A 15,218-nucleotide genomic window follows, 5' to 3' on the forward strand; every position below is an offset into this window, starting at 1 on the left:
CATTCTCATAGAAGCTATATCTTGATGCAAAGTTGAGAAGCCAGTGGTTTTCATACCTTTTTGAAAGCATCAGAAGCTGTATTTCAAATGAGTTCTCCCATCTGACCCCTTCCCAAGCCTCTAAGGCTGTGGTTCTGAAACTTGAGCACTCATCAGAATCACCCGGAGACAGAGATGGGCCCCACTGCCAAAGTTCCTGATTCAGTGGATCTGGGGTGGAGCCCATGACTTTGCTTTTTTTTTTTTTTTTTGTGGTACGCGGGCCTCTCACTGTTGTGGCCTCTCCCATTGCGGAGCACAGGCTCCGAACGCGCAGGCTCAGCGGCCATGGCTCACGGGCCCAGCTGCTCCGCGGCATGTGGGATCTTCCCAGACCGGGGCACGAACCCATGTCCCCTGCATCGGCAGGCGGATTCTCAACCACTGCGCCACCAGGGAAGCCCGACTTTGCATTTCTAACAAGATCTCAGGGGGTGCTGCTGATGCTGGTCTGGGGACCATACTATTCTGGGCACCTAGGAGCGCTTGAGAACACACAATGAAAACAGCTGGTTTAGAAGATGAACACTATGAAAATTGCTACGGAAGATTTTTGTTAAGGGCATTCTTTTGCATATATGTGTATGTGTGTATGTATATATTTGCAGAAATACCAGTATTTTCTGATTGTTTCTCTTTGTTTTGTGATTTTTCTAAAGCCCATCTCAATAATTAGTGCGACACAGAGAACCTGATGCCACCTCTCCGGATTGCCCCAAGCCGTTTACTTTCCCAGCTGTATTGTGGATTGAAGCCTCCAGCCGCTATACAAACCAAGATTTGCCTAACAATGGCTCGTCCAAGTTCAAGTAGGTCTTCCGCAGCCTGCCATCTCATCTCCAGTGGAATTTGAAATACCTGAAAGTTCCTGCCCTGTGAGGGGGCATGTCTGTATTGAAGGGTACGGGGCAGGATGCTGGAGAAAGTCACTCTGTCCTGTTGTCCTTAGGGGAGGCCTTTCTAGGACAGGGTCAGAATTATCTCTCAGTAGCCAAGTTAAGTCCATTTAAGACATTCTGTTGCTTCTTCAGAATGTTTGCATTTAAGCTTTTCACACATGATTTGTATTTTAAACCCCTCACCTCTCAGCAGGGCAAGAAAGCTAGTGATCGTCCTATGGGGTACTATGGGGTTAAATTTTCTACTAGACAGAAATGATTTGTATCTCTACCTGACAAAAACCTGCAAGTCAACTCTGACCTAGGAATCTATTCATCAGTAGGATGACAGTTTACATTTGAGGTAGAAAAGACCTTTAGGGGAAAGTTCTATGGGTGAACTTTAGGTCCTTAAGGATGTTTGTAGGTTTTGAATCCAGGAGTCATGTACATAGTTCCTAGAAAAGTACTGATGTATTTTCTTATTAAGCATCTTGTTCTTTCAGGAGATTAGATCAGATCACAACCTCTAACCCACTGGGACTGGGTTTCTTTTTCCAAAATCTTCCTGGTTGGACAGCTTTAGTGGGTCCTGTTTTTCACACTGGTCTGTCTCTGAAAGGGGTGTGAATTCAGGCAGAGCGCTAGTGCGGTTGGCAGGCCGCCGGGCTGGTTACACCCAGGGGCACAGTGTGCCTAGACCGTCTTCATCCCTTTGAGCTTGTGCTGCTGAAAGCATGGTCCCAGAGCTCCAGGACAAGCGGGAGAGGGGGCTGGAGCCGCTGCATCTTCTGTTTCTGAGGCTCTGCTTTTATTCTTTGTTTATTCTTGCCATTTGTCAGAGAGGAAGGGAAGGGGAGGAGAGATTTTGAGCCTCTTTTGAGATTCTCTGTCCTGGGATAGCCATAGAGGCAGCTCTGAGGTTACACGGGGGAGGAGGTCCCCGCCCTGCCTGGAGGAGCCCTCAAGTGTGAGAAACTGGCAAGATCCACGTCACCAGCTTGGGGTGCACAGTGACGCCACCTTCCCTTTAACGTTCACTTGGTTGTCTTTGAGCCCCCATCCCACTGTCTTCGTTCCCTTCCTCCATCGCCTGTTCCATGTCTCAGGGGCACTCGATCAATCCGAGGGTTGATTAGCCTCAGTTGCCATTCCTCCCGGGGGAGACCAGAGAGCCTGCTCCATCAGCCAAGGAACCTGCTTCCACTGCAGGTTGAGCACAGGTTGGCCACTCCTGGAAGATCCCTGTGCCCGGCAGACCCTGCCCCGGTGGCCCAGGCCAGCCGCAGGCCATGCTGGTCCACACTCGCTTCTCCGGGTAGGGGCACTGGAGGAAGTCTCTTCCCTCGCAGCTTGTGCTCGGCTCTGATGCACTGCTTAGGCCTGGCCTGCGGGGCCATGGCGTTTCCTCACCCCAGGCACGAGAGCTGCAGAGCCGCGGCGCCTAGGAGACAGGGTGTTGCTCTCAGCCTCATCTCTGCCGCCAGGACAAACAACGGCAGTTCCGAGCCTGGCTCCTCATCCTTTGATCCTGGGATGATGACGTTCGTGTCAGGACCACAGTCCACCTTGTGCAGCGCCTGGGCACAGTGAGCCCTCACGGGAGGAGGGCTGCTGCCCCTGTTGGTCTGAGATCAGGCGGGAGGATGCCCGGAGGTGCAGGATTAGGCCTTGGATCCTGGAGCGCAAGCCATAGGCTGTGACCACGACTCCCTGCTGTCGTCTTATTCTCTGCGTTCAGTTCCCTTCCGTTACCCCAAGTCTCTGGGGACGTCTTGTTGTAAAGACCAACTCTGACTCGAGCTGTAAAGGAGGAGGTCATGGGTCCAGATTGGGACGGAGCATGTATTCACAGAGGAGGGCCCTCATCCTCACCCGGGTAGTGATGCCGAGCGAAGCTGGGATTAGCAGGATCCTCAAAGGGAGGTGAATTGGAAAGGAAGGGAATGCTTTGGGGTCCGGCGGGCCTGAGGTCAGCCCTCACACACACACTAGCTTGGTTTTACTTTTAAGAAGGAAGGTGCACCCCTGTCCATTAGCGTTTTTTAATCCTCATAGTAGCCCCCCTTTATGGAAGGCACTATTGTGCACGTCAAACAGCCAGGGAAACCCAGGATAGCAGAGGGTTAGTCATTCACATAAGATCTCACTTGCGGGAGATGGGGTGGGATGCAGGGCCAGTGCTGTGCGCCCCAAGCCCCTATCTCTTTCTTAAGGCGTTGTACACTCACATCAGGTGCATGGGGGCGTCTTCATGGTACGAAAATGATTTTTTTTTTTTTTTTTGCGGTACGCGGGCCTCTCACTGTTGTGGCCTCTCCCGTTGCGGAGCACACGCTCCGGACGCGCAGGCTCAGCGGCCATGGCTCACGGGCCCAGCCGCTCCGCGGTATGTGGGATCCTCCCGGACCGGGGCATGAACCCGTATCCCCTGCATCGGCAGGCGGACTCTCAACCACTGCGCCACCAGGGAAGCCCCCGAAAATGATTTTCGTTTGCTTATCTTAAAGTATAGTTTCACGCAAGGTCAAGTTTCAAAATACAGGCAATTGATTTGGGATGTAAATGTCCAAATGGTACACTGAATTGACCAAGATTTTATTCTCTTTAGGTATGGCTGACTTCCGGAAGGTTTTTGCAAAAGCCAAGCACATAGTCATCATTTCAGGGGCTGGTGTCAGTGCTGAGAGTGGGGTACCGACTTTCAGAGGAGCGGGAGGTTATTGGAGAAAATGGAAAGCTCAGGTTAGTCATGTCTCCAGAGCACCGAGAGGCTCTTCTGCATGAAGCCATAGTAGTGTTTGACTTGGAACCTATACCTACTCCTGAAACCCAGAGAGGAAAGTTTTGAAATTTACCATGACCCTTTTGTCCTGTTTGTTTTGGCATTGACACTCAGTCCATGTGATTAAGATCTCAGATTTAAGCAAAGCAGCCTCTTTCCTTTCTTTCTAGGCATGCATTGATTGCACTTATTCACATAACAATTGGGTTTCTTCCAGTAACTAAAGTGGAACCAGAAAACTTTGGTTAGCATAATTCATTACTTTTCTATAGATGTTGAAATTTATAATTGCACATTTTTAAAAAGTTTCTCTGAACTTTTCATGTGAAAAACAGTGTTGAATTGTTAAAGGCTTAGGCCTTGATGCTCAAAACTTTATATGAAGGTCATTAGTGAATTGTTAAAGGCTTAGGCCTTGATGCTCAAAACTTTATATGAAGGTCATTAGGATGTAAGTTCTCTGGGGGCATGCAGTTTTATTAATTCAGTTTTTATTGAGGTATAATATAATGGGAAAAAACCAAACAAACTTTTTGGCCAACCCAATACATGCAAGAAGATTCGCCAATATAAGTGTACAATTCAGTGAGTTTTAATAAATGTATACAGTGGTGCAGCCACCACCAGGATCACGGTGTGGAACATTTCTGTGCCCCAGAATATTCCCTCAAGGCCCCTGTAGGCAGTCTCCTCCCCTCCCCCTGGCCCAGGAAATCCCTAGTTTTGGAGGGAAGGGAAATGTGCCTGTTTTCCTCATTGCTCTATCCCCAGCTCCCGGAACTCTGGCACATGTAGATGCCTAATAGATTTCTGTTGGTCGAAAGAAGGCACTCATGAGTAATTACTTCAGTGCATGACTTCCAGGTTTCATAGGTAATTTCTTATCGAGTGAAGGGTGAATGAACCTGCCCTTCCCCTGTTAAATGTCTCAGGCTGGCAGATGTTGAGGATGTCTTGTCACCTCTCTGCTGCCCTCCGGGCGAGTCTGGGGATCATCACCTTAAAGGTGAGGGAGGGGAGAAAGGAGAGCAGAGGGCCCTTAGGGTCCCACAAGAAGCAGCAGCTGCGGAGGGCAGTCCCTGGATCTGAGAAGCAGGGCGGGGTGGGGGCGGACGGGGGTGCTCAGCGGGCGTCAGGAGGGGCTTCCAGAGGGGTGCTCGGTGGTGTCAAAGCAGCTCAGGGTCTGTGGGGACCCGAAGAAGTCAGTTGACTGTTTGACTCCACCTGTGTGCCAGGGCTGCAGCTTCATGCGCTGCCTGTGACCGCTTCGGGCCACCGGAGGTCTGAGTGGGGACAGGAAGGAAGGAAGTACAGGGTTGATGTGGATGATCCACGGCACAGGTGATCCCCTCCCCCGATGCAGGCGGACTTTACCACCAGGTTGAAGGGTGACCTTTATAGTGAAACAAAATGCATCATCCCAACCCCGCCTCAATCCATTTATGGAACGTTTCAGTCATTGCCAGCGGTTCCCCTCCCCGAAGCTTCCAGCCCCAGACAGCTACCGACCGCACTGCTCTTCCACCGGCGATGAGATTTGCCTCTCCTAGAAGAGGAATCGTACTTTAAAAAAATATGTATTTTATATATATCCTGTTACTATAATGTATATACTATTTTTTATATGTGTAGTGTTGTGTGTGTGTGTGTGTGTGTGTGTGTACCTATCATTATAGTTATAAAAACCGAGTTTTTCAACTATGGCCATTATACCTCAGTTGGGCATTTTGCATTTTACTTTTCTTCCTGGATAAATGAGCTTGGCATCCTGTAATGTGGAGCTCCATGAAAAGCTGGATTCCAGGCTAAATTACCTTCCCACCTGTTACTCGACTTCACGTTCGTAACTTACTCGAGTGGAAGATGAGACAGGTTGCGGTCTCCCTGCCTCATCACTGGGGAAGTTAAACCGATTTCTCCAAGGTCCCTCGTGAGCCCCAGGCCCCGCCCTGTGGCTGCCACGCCACATGTACTGACACGGACGTGTCCCTGCGGGCACCTCCCAAAGCTGCCTCTCTGCTTAGAGCAAAGGGGGCCTGGGAGCGTCCCGCCGGCTGCAGCAGCCCTGCCGCCCAGCTTCTGGCGCATCAGAGCTGCTTTCCCTCCCTGACCGCTGCCTCCTTTCTGCCCCCCAGGACCTGGCCACCCCTCAGGCCTTTGCCCGAAACCCATCCCAGGTGTGGGAGTTCTACCACTACCGGCGCGAGGTGGTGCAGAGTAAGAAACCCAACGCCGGGCATCTGGCCATCGCTGAGTGCGAGGCCCGGCTGGGCAGGCAGGGCCGACGGGTCGCGGTCATCACGCAGAACATCGATGAGCTGCACCGCAAGGCCGGCACCAAGAACCTTCTGGAAATCCATGGTGAGGGACCCTCGGTCTTCCGTGGGAGGGGGGAACCAGACCTGAAAACACAGGTGCTGCCATGTCCCAGCTGGGCCCACTGCGTCTTCACAAGACCCCAGGTGTCTGGAGCGTCAACCACCCCGCCTGCAGAAGCCCGGTCTGCTCTGCTATGTACTCTCCCCTCCCTGGGTGTCCTGTTGAGGGGCCTTATGTTCCCAGACACCCACCCACTCCGAGCTGGGCTGAAGGAAGCGGGAGGTTTGGGCCGTTGAACAGCTGTGGCTTTAGCAGGATTCAGCTCCGGAAAGGCCTGGCATCCCTGGGGGAACCATTTACTCTCCCTGTGTCCCCGATCGGCACTGTCCGCTGAGGCTGTGCTTCTGCTCAGCCCTCGAGCTGGGAAGCTGCCAGCTCGGTGACCTTTGCTGCAGTGAGCCCACCAGGTCTGGGACACCGCGGAGCTTGTCCTGGGTCCCTCTGGCTTCCCTTCTTTGCGCTTAATGACACCCTCCTCTTCCCTCTTCTTTTTTTTTTCTTTTTTTCCTTTTTTGCGGTACGCGGGCCTCTCACTGTTGTGGCCTCTCCCGTTGCGGAGCACAGGCTCCGGACGCACAGGCTCAGCGGCCATGGCTCACAGGCCCAGCCGCTCTGCGGCATGTGGGATCTTCCCGGACCGGGGCACGAACCCGTGTCCCCTGCATCGGCAGGCAGACTCCCAACCACTGCGCCACCAGGGAAGCCCCTCTTCCCTCTTCTTAATCCTCTCCCCTTTTCGCTCTCACCGAAAATCTAATCAGTTCATTCATACAAGAGCATAAATGGGTATGCAGGAATTTCTTCCCAAGGGCATTTAATAGTCTACAAAAGTTCAATCCCAAGAAACGCATTTCAAATTGTGGAATTTCCAGAAGCAGTGACCCAGTGGGGCTCCAGGCTCCCTCTAGTTTAGCTGTCTCTTCAAAAAATAAGTCTCTGGATGTCCTTGCTTGGATCACATACCTCCCTTTTGACCGAACACTACCGCTAGAAGGATAGGCTGCTACGATTGGACCAGTCTGGAACTCGTGCCCGAGCTTGTATCTGGGGATGTGACTGACAGCTCCGTCAGCTGGGCGTGGGATAGAGGAGATGTGGCTCCCCAAAGGAGGAGTCCTGGACAGAATGAAACAGTGTGTGTTCACCGCAGTGTGATGTGTTCAGCACTGGGCATGGGGTGACTATTTAGTGAATTGAGATCACCTTTTATTGGTTAAGCTCAATAAGTCATTGCTAGTTTTAACAGTTATTTTCTTCGTTTGTTAGTTGATTATTTATTGAGCTGCTTTTGTAGAAAAGATTGAAGCCTTATTAAGTCAAAATTAAGATTCTGTAAAACACATCCCAAGCTATTGAGCCTTTATCAGTCATACACTTAGTAAATCCTGCCCTTAGGTTTAGATTGGCTTCTTCTACTCAACAGACTACTTCAGTTCCACCCGAACATCAGGGCGCTCAGAGAGCTCCTTAGTCACACAGCAAGTTATTTCATCCGCCTCTCTCTCCAACAGATCATGCAGTCCAGGAGGGCAGATGTTCTGGCTTGTTCAATAGTACTGCATGCCTTTATGTTCCCTGTGATACCTGGGGTAGGCCCATTTGTTAAAACGATGTATAAAAACTAAATTATTTTGTACCCTTTCAGACGTGGAGACAGTTGCTCCTGAGTATACTAAATTCCAGTCTTGTTTAACTTTTGTTTTTCAGGTAGCTTATTTAAAACTCGATGCACCTCTTGTGGAGTTGTGGCTGAGAATTACAAGAGTCCAATTTGTCCAGCTTTATCAGGAAAAGGGTAATTATACTGCACTACAGAATAGACGTATGTCGTTTTGTCTAAGTTGAATATAAATGTGAAGAAATTGAACATTCATCTAAGATGCCCGTGGGTATTTATGAGAAATAAAACTGGGTACAGTACAGCTATATGATAAAAGAAGTATTTTGCTCACAATTTACAATGTTAAGCAAAAGCAACGGAATCTAACTCTGTACAGTATGATCCCAACTTTGTATTTAAAGACACACACACAAGGGCCTCCCTGGTGGCGCAAGTGGTTGAGAGTCCGCCTGCCGATGCAGGGGATACGGGTTCGTGCCCCGGTCTGGGAGGATCCCATATGCCGCGGAGCGGCTGGGCCCGTGAGCCATGGCCGCTGAGCCTGCGCGTCCGGAGCCTGTGCTCCGCAACGGGGGAGGCCACGACAGTGAGAGGCCCGCATACCGCAAAAAAAAAAAAAAAAAAAAAAGACACACACACGCACGCGCGCACACACACACACACACACACACACACACCATGTTGATGTTATCTTTATATAGATAAAAGTCCAGAAGAAAATACAACAAAATATTAACAGGAGTGGTAGGATTATGGGCAATTTTGATTTCTTCTTTATATCTTTCTGAATTTTCCAACACTTCTGTGATGAACATTTACTCTTATTATAATTGGGGCAAAAAATTAAGAGTAAACTCAGAATATTGAGAAAAAATTCTACCTGGCCGTTTTAAATCAGTATAAATTATCCATGTAACTTATTAGCATAATGTCATTGCAGATGATTCCAACTAGGATGACATATACCATGCAAATCATGAAACTCTCCTTAGCACAACAGGTACTCCGCCTGCTTCCCACATACAAATTCCCTCTCCTGAGGTAGAACCAGTGGTAATTGTTTGGTGTCCATCCTCCTAGTACCCTTCTAAGTCAGTGTGTATTCATTAGGAGTTTTGTACCATATACTGCCAGGCAAAGAGACAGTCTTACTGAGTTATCTTATTTCATTGTTCTTCGATTACACCAGTAACGTTCTTTCTTTTCTGATATTATTTACTTCAGGGCTCCAGAACCTGAAACTCAAGATGCCAGAATCCCAGTGGAGAAACTTCCCCGGTGGGTAAAAATCTTTGATCTGTATTTGGTGTTCCAGATTGCAAAAAAAAAGAATATTAGGAGCCAAAATCCAAGTTCATTTGGTGAGATGCCTCTTAAATGTGCAAATGCCGAAACCAGCCCTGATCTATGAGGCCAAGGGCGAAAGGACAAAAGGTGAAGCAAGCCAGGCTTAAGAGAAGTGCTTCTGCCCTGTCCCTTTCTCCTCTGTGTTATGGCGGGATCCTTTCAGGTCTGAAAGTTTCAGCAGCTGTTATGTTATAGACACTTAGCAGTGTATATGAAGCATAGAGGCTGGCATCCCGGAACTAACTGGTCCATAAGCCTCAGCTGCTATCCTCTCCATCCTCCTCCCCATCATCACAGTTATTAATCCAGGGTTATGGAGGCAGAAAGAGGTCTTGCAAAGGTGAAGTTGTGGGACCAAATAGAATTTTTGTAGAGTAACAACAACAAAAAACTTTTATGTCAGTTTTTCAAAACTAGACATTAAAATAGCGCTTCCAGAAGTGTTTCTTAGCGCACTAGATCCATGTGAGGTTATAGGCATTACTTGAAAAAAAGATGTCATGTGCTCAAATACATATGGAAGCACTAGATTGAACGAAGTTAAAGTATGTTTCCTTTACCGCAGGACTAATCAGAGCACTGAATATGTGAAAGTACATTGTTACTCTCTAAAAAGCGATTATGTTAGTATTTCTTTGGCTGACTTAACCTTTTTTATTTTTCTTAATAAGGGTTTCCATTACTAAATTCAAAGTTTTGCTCTAAAAGAACGTTTTCATTACTAAATTCTGAAGTTTTGATGTAAAAGAATCTTGAGTAGGAGATTAATATGATGAAAATGGTGTTTGGGGGAGATTATTTTAGAAGGTAATTATAAGATGACCTGGGGTAGTAGCGAGTGAAAGATGAGAGATTTTTAGGAATTGACGCTGGAGAACTTGGCTAGAGACAGGGCAAGAGAGAGGTGAATCTTAGAGAAGAAAGGAGGAGGTCACTGATGAAATTAACAAGCAGTTGACATGTTAGAGGCAAACCTCAGCCTAGTACATTCCTCCCGGGCCTGGCTGACTGTGAGCACGCCCATGCCCATGACCGTGGGGAAGCAGCTGGGGAAGAGACAGCTGTTTAGAAGGGAGAACAGCGAGGCTGGCTGAAACGCCTCCACCAGCACGTCAGCCCAGTGCGTCCAGACAAAATAGAAACTTCATAAGGGCAGGTAAAACTACACCTTCAGGACAAGCTCATGTGCGCTGGAGGGAAGGGCTGGGGGATAGGAAGGCTCAGAGTGACCTACCTGGACAGACTGGGCCTGGTGCAGCCCCTGGCTGTCCCCGCTCCACCTGGGCAGACCTTTCTGAGAGCAGGTCTTGGGGTTGGCGTAAGGGTGGCGCTCTTCCAGGTGTGAAGAGGCAGCGTGCGGGGGCCTGCTGCGACCGCACGTGGTGTGGTTTGGAGAAAACCTGGACCCTGCCGTCCTGGAGGAGGTCGACAGGGAGCTGGCCCTCTGTGACCTGTGTCTAGTGGTAGGTCATGCCCGTCCCTGATGCTCGGGATGCTCTGAAACACCAGGCGGGGGGTGGGGGTGGGGGTGGGGGTTGCTTCCTCCCTCCCTCCCCCTCTTTTCCCTCCTCCCGCTTCCCCTCCTTCTCCCTCTCTCCCCCTCCTCCCTCCCTTCCTTCCTTTTCTTAAGGATGTGTTGAGAGTCTGGGGGTGCCCTACAGAAAAACTAAGAAACGGTGAATAAGATACGCTATCAAACTATGAAACTATGGGAGACCATGTCTGAGGCTTCTCAAAGCCTTTCCCCCCTGGAAGAGAAATAATGAAAAGAGCATGTTATTGGTTCTGATTTTGAAAGTAACACATGCTCGTTATTAAATGTGAGAAAATACAAAAAAGTATAAAATTATAAAGAAGAAATTAGAGATCACCAATAATTCCACCATCCACAAATAGTCACTGTTAGCATTTTGGTGTGATCTCTTCTAGACCAGAGGGGAGCAAACTATGATAATGTACATCGTCTTGTGAACGAAGCTGTATTGGAGCATAGCCATACCCTTCTATGTATTGCCTATGGCTGCTGTCATACTATAATAGCAGAGTTGAGTATTTGTGACAGAGACTGCATGGCCTGCAAAGCCTAAAAAATTTACTATCTGGCCCTTTACACAAAGTTTACCCACCCTGGTCTAGACCTTTTCTTATGCAGATGTAGACATATTCAGATTCAAAAGTGGGTTCATACTGTATGTTCTGCTTGGAAGCTGCTTTATTCACATAGCAGTTCACTTAGCCTATTTCATGTCCGTACGTCCAAATCCACATCATCTTTTAACTGGCTGCATGGTGTTCCATTGTATGGATATAAAAGGACATAGTTAACCAGTCCTCCACTGTTGGACACTTAGGCTGTTTCAGATTTTGATATTTTAAACAGTGCTATGATGAACGTCCTTAGATGTAACTCTTAGCACGCTCTTCAAGTTATTTCCTGAGGGCAGATTTCCTGGAAGTGGAATTAATGGGACAAAGGGCATGCACGTTTCAAATTCTCCTAACACATCTCTAAAAGCAGAATTGGCCTCTCATGGGTGCGTGTTCATTCAGCTGGTATTTCTTGACTGCGTCCCACTGTTGAATCTAGCATCAATGTGCTTGATAGATGGTTAAGCAAGGAAAGCTGGCTTGTAAAACTTGGTCTGGTCTCCCTGCTCTTGTAAAGAATGTTTATAAATATATATTCATAGAGAAAAACCCGAAAGAATATACATCAAAATGTGAACAGTGATAATCTTGGTAGAAGTAGGATTATGAATGACACGTATGTGTTTTCTCTTTGTATTTTCTAACTTAAAAGGAACATGGATTATTTGCATCTCTTCAAAGAGCAGAAGCAAAACTAAAATGAACCCCCTCTGGGTGACGATCGAGTCATTTCTTTGCCATTCTCTCCGTGTGTGCAGCTCTTCTCTTCGTATCGCGTGTCCTTCCCGAATTCTAGGGATCAGCCAGAGGGGTGCCTCCTGCCTCCCTGTTTGTCCCTCAGACGCTCTCCATTTATCCCATCCAGCTTAGCTGTCCTCACACCCGCCGCCACAAACTGGCCCAGGTTTCTGATAGGTTTTCTGAAAAGCTGTTTCTTCTCCAAATGTGGTCATTTGTCCGTTTCCGTTTGTTTGCTCTGTAGGTGGGAACTTCCTCGGTGGTCTACCCCGCCGCCATGTTTGCCCCCCAGGTGTCTGCCCGGGGGGTACCGGTGGCCGAATTTAACATGGAAGCCACCCCTGCAACGAACACATTCAGGTACTGGGGTCACCAAGGTGGGAATGCATGCTATTGAGCAGGTTTGGATGAGGTCATCCAAGCAGATTTTACCTACTGTTCTAATTTAAAAACACGGAGTTTGTGTTTTCTTATTTGGCCTATAGTTGCTTTGATGGAGGAAAACAAAGTATTAAACCTAGATGAAGGTAGCTGTGTCTTTTTACGGGACGTTTGCCATAGGGTTTTTGTTTTTCACATTTTGAAAGTTCTTCCTTGATTCTTCAGACTTTACTTTTTTTTTTCCCTTGTACGCGGGCCTCTCACTGTTTTGGCCTCTCCTGTTGCGGAGCACAGGCTCCGGACGCACAGGCTCAGCAGCCATGGCTCACGGGCCCAGCCGCTCCGCGGCACGCGAGATCCTCCGAACCAGGGCTTGAACCCGTGTCCCCTGCATCGGCAGGCGGACTCTCAACCTCTGCGCCACCAGGGAAGCCCAGACTTTACTTTTATTTGTATTTTTAAGCTAGATTTAGTAATGGCATTTAGAGGTAGGTCAGCTGAAGACTCAGCAGGTAAGCCCAGTAGATACCCATGCGGAACTCCATCACCCACTCTTCTCACTGTGGGGCTCTCTGAGCAAATACCTCTTTGGTCTTACTGTCAAGAATATTTGTACTCGTGGCCATATTATGATACTGATCCTGTTTCCCAAATTTGTGTGCAAAGTGTAGATTATCGCAGTATTCATTTGTAGTCTCATTCTAGGTTCCATTTTATGTCTTCACCTTTGTTTTGCTTTTTTTCACCCCTGCTTTTCTCTCTTCATTTTTAATAGTTTATATATTCTTGTCAGTCTGTTTAATTCCTTTCCAGAATAAGGTAGACTATAAACTAGTAAATAAATATGAATAAAAGAAAACTTCACTGAAGCTTCTTGTCACTACTTTAGTCAGTGGTTTTTACCTCAGGTTTTAAAAATCTGATGACCCAGGAGATTCTGGTGTAATTGGTGTGAGGTGTAGCCTGAGCCCCATGACTTTTATAAACTTTCTAGGTGATTCTAATATGTAGCCAGGTTGAGAACCAATGCTCTTTTTCATTGGGATAAAATTGTGTCACAGACAATGTGGAAACACTCAAATATAAGCCTCTTCAGGTGAGTGAGCTGACTTTCTTCCTAGACTTCTCCAGGTCTTTTTAATCAGCTACAGCCTATGTGCTTAGACCATAGTTCTTCATTTGTGTGTAAGAGGTGGGAACTAGGAAGGCACCTTTTAAATTTATTTACTTATTTTATTTATTTATTTTTGGCTGTGTTGGGTCTTCGTTGCTGCACGTGGGCTTTCTCTAATTGTGTCGACGGGCTTCTCATTGCAGTGGCCTCTCCTGTTGCGGAGCACAGGCTCCAGGCACACAGGCTTCAGCAGCTGTGGCACGCGGGCTCAGCAGTTGTGGCTCACGGGCTCCAGAGCGCAGGCTTAGCAGCTGTGGCACACGGCCTAGCCGCTCCGCGGCATGTGGGATCCTCCCGGACCAGGGCTCGAACCCGTGTCCCCTGCACTGGCAGGCGGACTCCCAACCACTGCGCCACCAGGGAAGCCCCAGGAAGGCACCTTTTAAAACATTGCCTTGGGCTTCCCTGGTGGCGCAGTGGTTGAGAGTCCGCCTGCTGATGCAGGGGACACGGGTTCGTGCCCCGGTCCGGGAAGATCCCACATGCCGCGGAGCGGCTGGGCCCGTGAGCCATGGCTGCTGAGCCTGCGCGTCCAGAGCCTTGCTCCGCGGCGGGAGAGGCCACAGCAGTGAGAGGCCCACGTAACGCAAAAAAACAAACAAACAAACAAAAAAACATGGCCTTCTATGTGAAACTTATACTCTGAAAATGACAGAATGCTGCTGGAAGAAATACAGAAGACCTAAGTATATGGAAGGACACAGCTGAAGAGAGTCCAGAAAATAAACCTCATGTTTATAGTCAACTGATTTTTGAAAAGGGTATGAAAACAAATCAGAAAGGGAAAGAATAATCTTTTTAAGAAATGGTGCTGGAACAGCTGGATAGCCACCTGCAAAAGAATGAAATTGGACCCCTTAATTACACCATAAACAAAAGTGGATCACAGACCTAAACGTAAGAACTAAAACTATAAATTTCTTAAAATATAGGAGTAAACCTTTGTGACCTTAAGTTAGTCAAAACCTCCTCGATATGACATCAAAAGCACAAGTAGCATAAGAAAAATGGATAAATTGAACTTCATCAAAGTTAAAGCTTCTGTGCTTCAGTGGACACCACCACTAAAATGAAAAAGGCAATCCACAGAATGGGAGAAAATATTGGCAAGTCTAATATTTTAAAGGAACTGGTATCCAGAATATATGAAGAACTCTCACAACTCAATAATGAAAAGATGAATAACCCAATTAAAAAGTGGGCCAAAGATTTGAATAGACACTTCTCCAAATATATATATACATGGTCAGTAGGCACATTGAAAAGATGCTGAGCATCATTAATCATTAGGGAAATGCAAATTAAAACCACAACCAGATACCACTTAACCACTAGCATGGCTATAATTTAAAAAATGGAGAATCAGAAGTGTTGGTGAAGAAACTGGACCCCTCATACATCACTGGTGGGAATGTAAAATGATTCAGCTGCTTTGGAAAACAGTATGGTGGTTCCTCAAAAGATTACATACACAGTTGACATATAACCCAGCAATTCTACTCCTAGGTATGTAGTCAAGAGAAATGAAAATATATGTCTACACAAAAATGTGTACATGAATGTTTATAGTAGCATTGATCATAATAAAAAATGGAAACAACCCACATGTCCTTTAACTGATGAGTGGATAAACAAAACTTGTTATCTATACAATGGAACGTTATTCAGCCATAAAAAGAATGAAGTACTGATACATGCTACAACATGGATGACGCTTGAAAACATTAT

At 47.4% G+C, this 15,218-nt stretch overlaps 1 protein-coding gene across 17 annotated transcripts in view; it reads left to right on the plus strand.

Annotated features, from left to right (window-relative positions):
- The window catches only part of SIRT5 (sirtuin 5), a 29,996-nt gene that overhangs the window by 7,626 nt on the left and 7,152 nt on the right, over positions 1-15,218 (plus strand). For all 17 annotated transcript variants that reach the window (XM_060110808.1, XM_060110811.1, XM_060110804.1 and 14 more), the window contains 7 exons: positions 699-848; positions 3,529-3,662; positions 5,838-6,063; positions 7,789-7,876; positions 8,927-8,980; positions 10,389-10,512; positions 12,180-12,295. In XM_060110808.1, the coding sequence (XP_059966791.1) occupies positions 734-848; positions 3,529-3,662; positions 5,838-6,063; positions 7,789-7,876; positions 8,927-8,980; positions 10,389-10,512; positions 12,180-12,295 (857 nt within the window). In that variant the 5' untranslated portion in view covers positions 699-733. The remainder of the gene's footprint in view (positions 1-698; positions 849-3,528; positions 3,663-5,837; positions 6,064-7,788; positions 7,877-8,926; positions 8,981-10,388; positions 10,513-12,179; positions 12,296-15,218) is intronic.

Source organism: Mesoplodon densirostris, chromosome 10 (assembly GCF_025265405.1).
Source record: "Mesoplodon densirostris isolate mMesDen1 chromosome 10, mMesDen1 primary haplotype, whole genome shotgun sequence".
Taxonomy (NCBI): Eukaryota; Metazoa; Chordata; class Mammalia; order Artiodactyla; family Ziphiidae; genus Mesoplodon; species Mesoplodon densirostris.